Source organism: Eimeria tenella, genomic scaffold, assembly GCF_000499545.2.
Source record: "Eimeria tenella Houghton genomic scaffold, Eth_scaff2107, whole genome shotgun sequence".
Taxonomy (NCBI): domain Eukaryota; phylum Apicomplexa; class Conoidasida; order Eucoccidiorida; family Eimeriidae; genus Eimeria; species Eimeria tenella.
In genome coordinates, this window is record NW_013541955.1 from 1 (window position 1) to 816 (window position 816).

Consider the following 816-nt stretch of genomic DNA (forward strand, 5'->3'; position numbering starts at 1 on the left):
GGCGCTCGCAGACACCCGCTCGCCGCGGCGAATGAGCTGCACCGCCTGCTGGATCTCAATCTGCCCCTTCACGATCTTCGTGCTGATCCCCAGCGCCTGGAAAAAACCCGTGCTGCCCGGGTCCATGCCAGTGGGCCCCGCGGGGATGAAGACGTCCGTGGGGGCGGTGACGCCCTGCTTGGCGGGGGCGGGGACTTTGTGCTGCTGGACGACTGCGCGGACTGCGGCGGGGTCTGCGCGGCAGAAGATGAAGCCGACGTTGAGGCGGACGAGCGGCAGCAGCGCCTGCAGCTGGGGCTGCTGCTGCAGCTGCTGCCGCAGCGCCGTCCGGATTTTGGTGTTCTTTCCCATCAGCACTGTCGCCTGCCCGCGCAGCGCCACGCGGATCCCCGCGAGCTGTTTGCTCCCCACGTGGTCCGCCGACACCACCAGCACCCGCGGGTGCTCCAGCAGCAGCTGCAGCAGCCGCGGGAAGTACTCCCGCCGCTTCGCCGCCCGCTCCTTCCCCATTGCGCCAGCAGCAGCGGAAGCACGGAAGCCAGAGGCGGCGCCGGCGGAGGCGTGTGCGCTACTCTCGGGGGCTTGTGGAGACTGACAGAGCCTGCGGCCTGGCAATCGCTTTAACCTGCGCGCCGCCAAAGCGCCACAGCAGCAGCAGCAGCAGCAGCGCAGCAGCAGCAGCAGCTCTTGCTCGACACAGCTGCGGCCGCCGCGGCGCCGAGAAACAACGCGCCACGCCGCGAAGCGAAACGCGCGCCCTCCCAAGCCCACCAGCACCGGCGGCAGCAGCGGCAGCAGCAGCGGCGGCAGCAGCAG

At 70.3% G+C, this 816-nt stretch overlaps 1 protein-coding gene across 1 annotated transcript; it reads right to left on the bottom strand.

The window, feature by feature from the left end:
* Window positions 1-3: 3 nt before the first annotated feature.
* On the bottom strand, window positions 4-625 carry ETH_00038080 (60S acidic ribosomal protein P0; the record flags this gene model as incomplete). Its single annotated transcript, XM_013374540.1, has 1 exon — window positions 4-625. A coding segment is annotated over one exon (622 nt), but the record flags the coding sequence as incomplete, so codon positions are not given.
* Window positions 626-816: the final 191 nt, after the last annotated feature.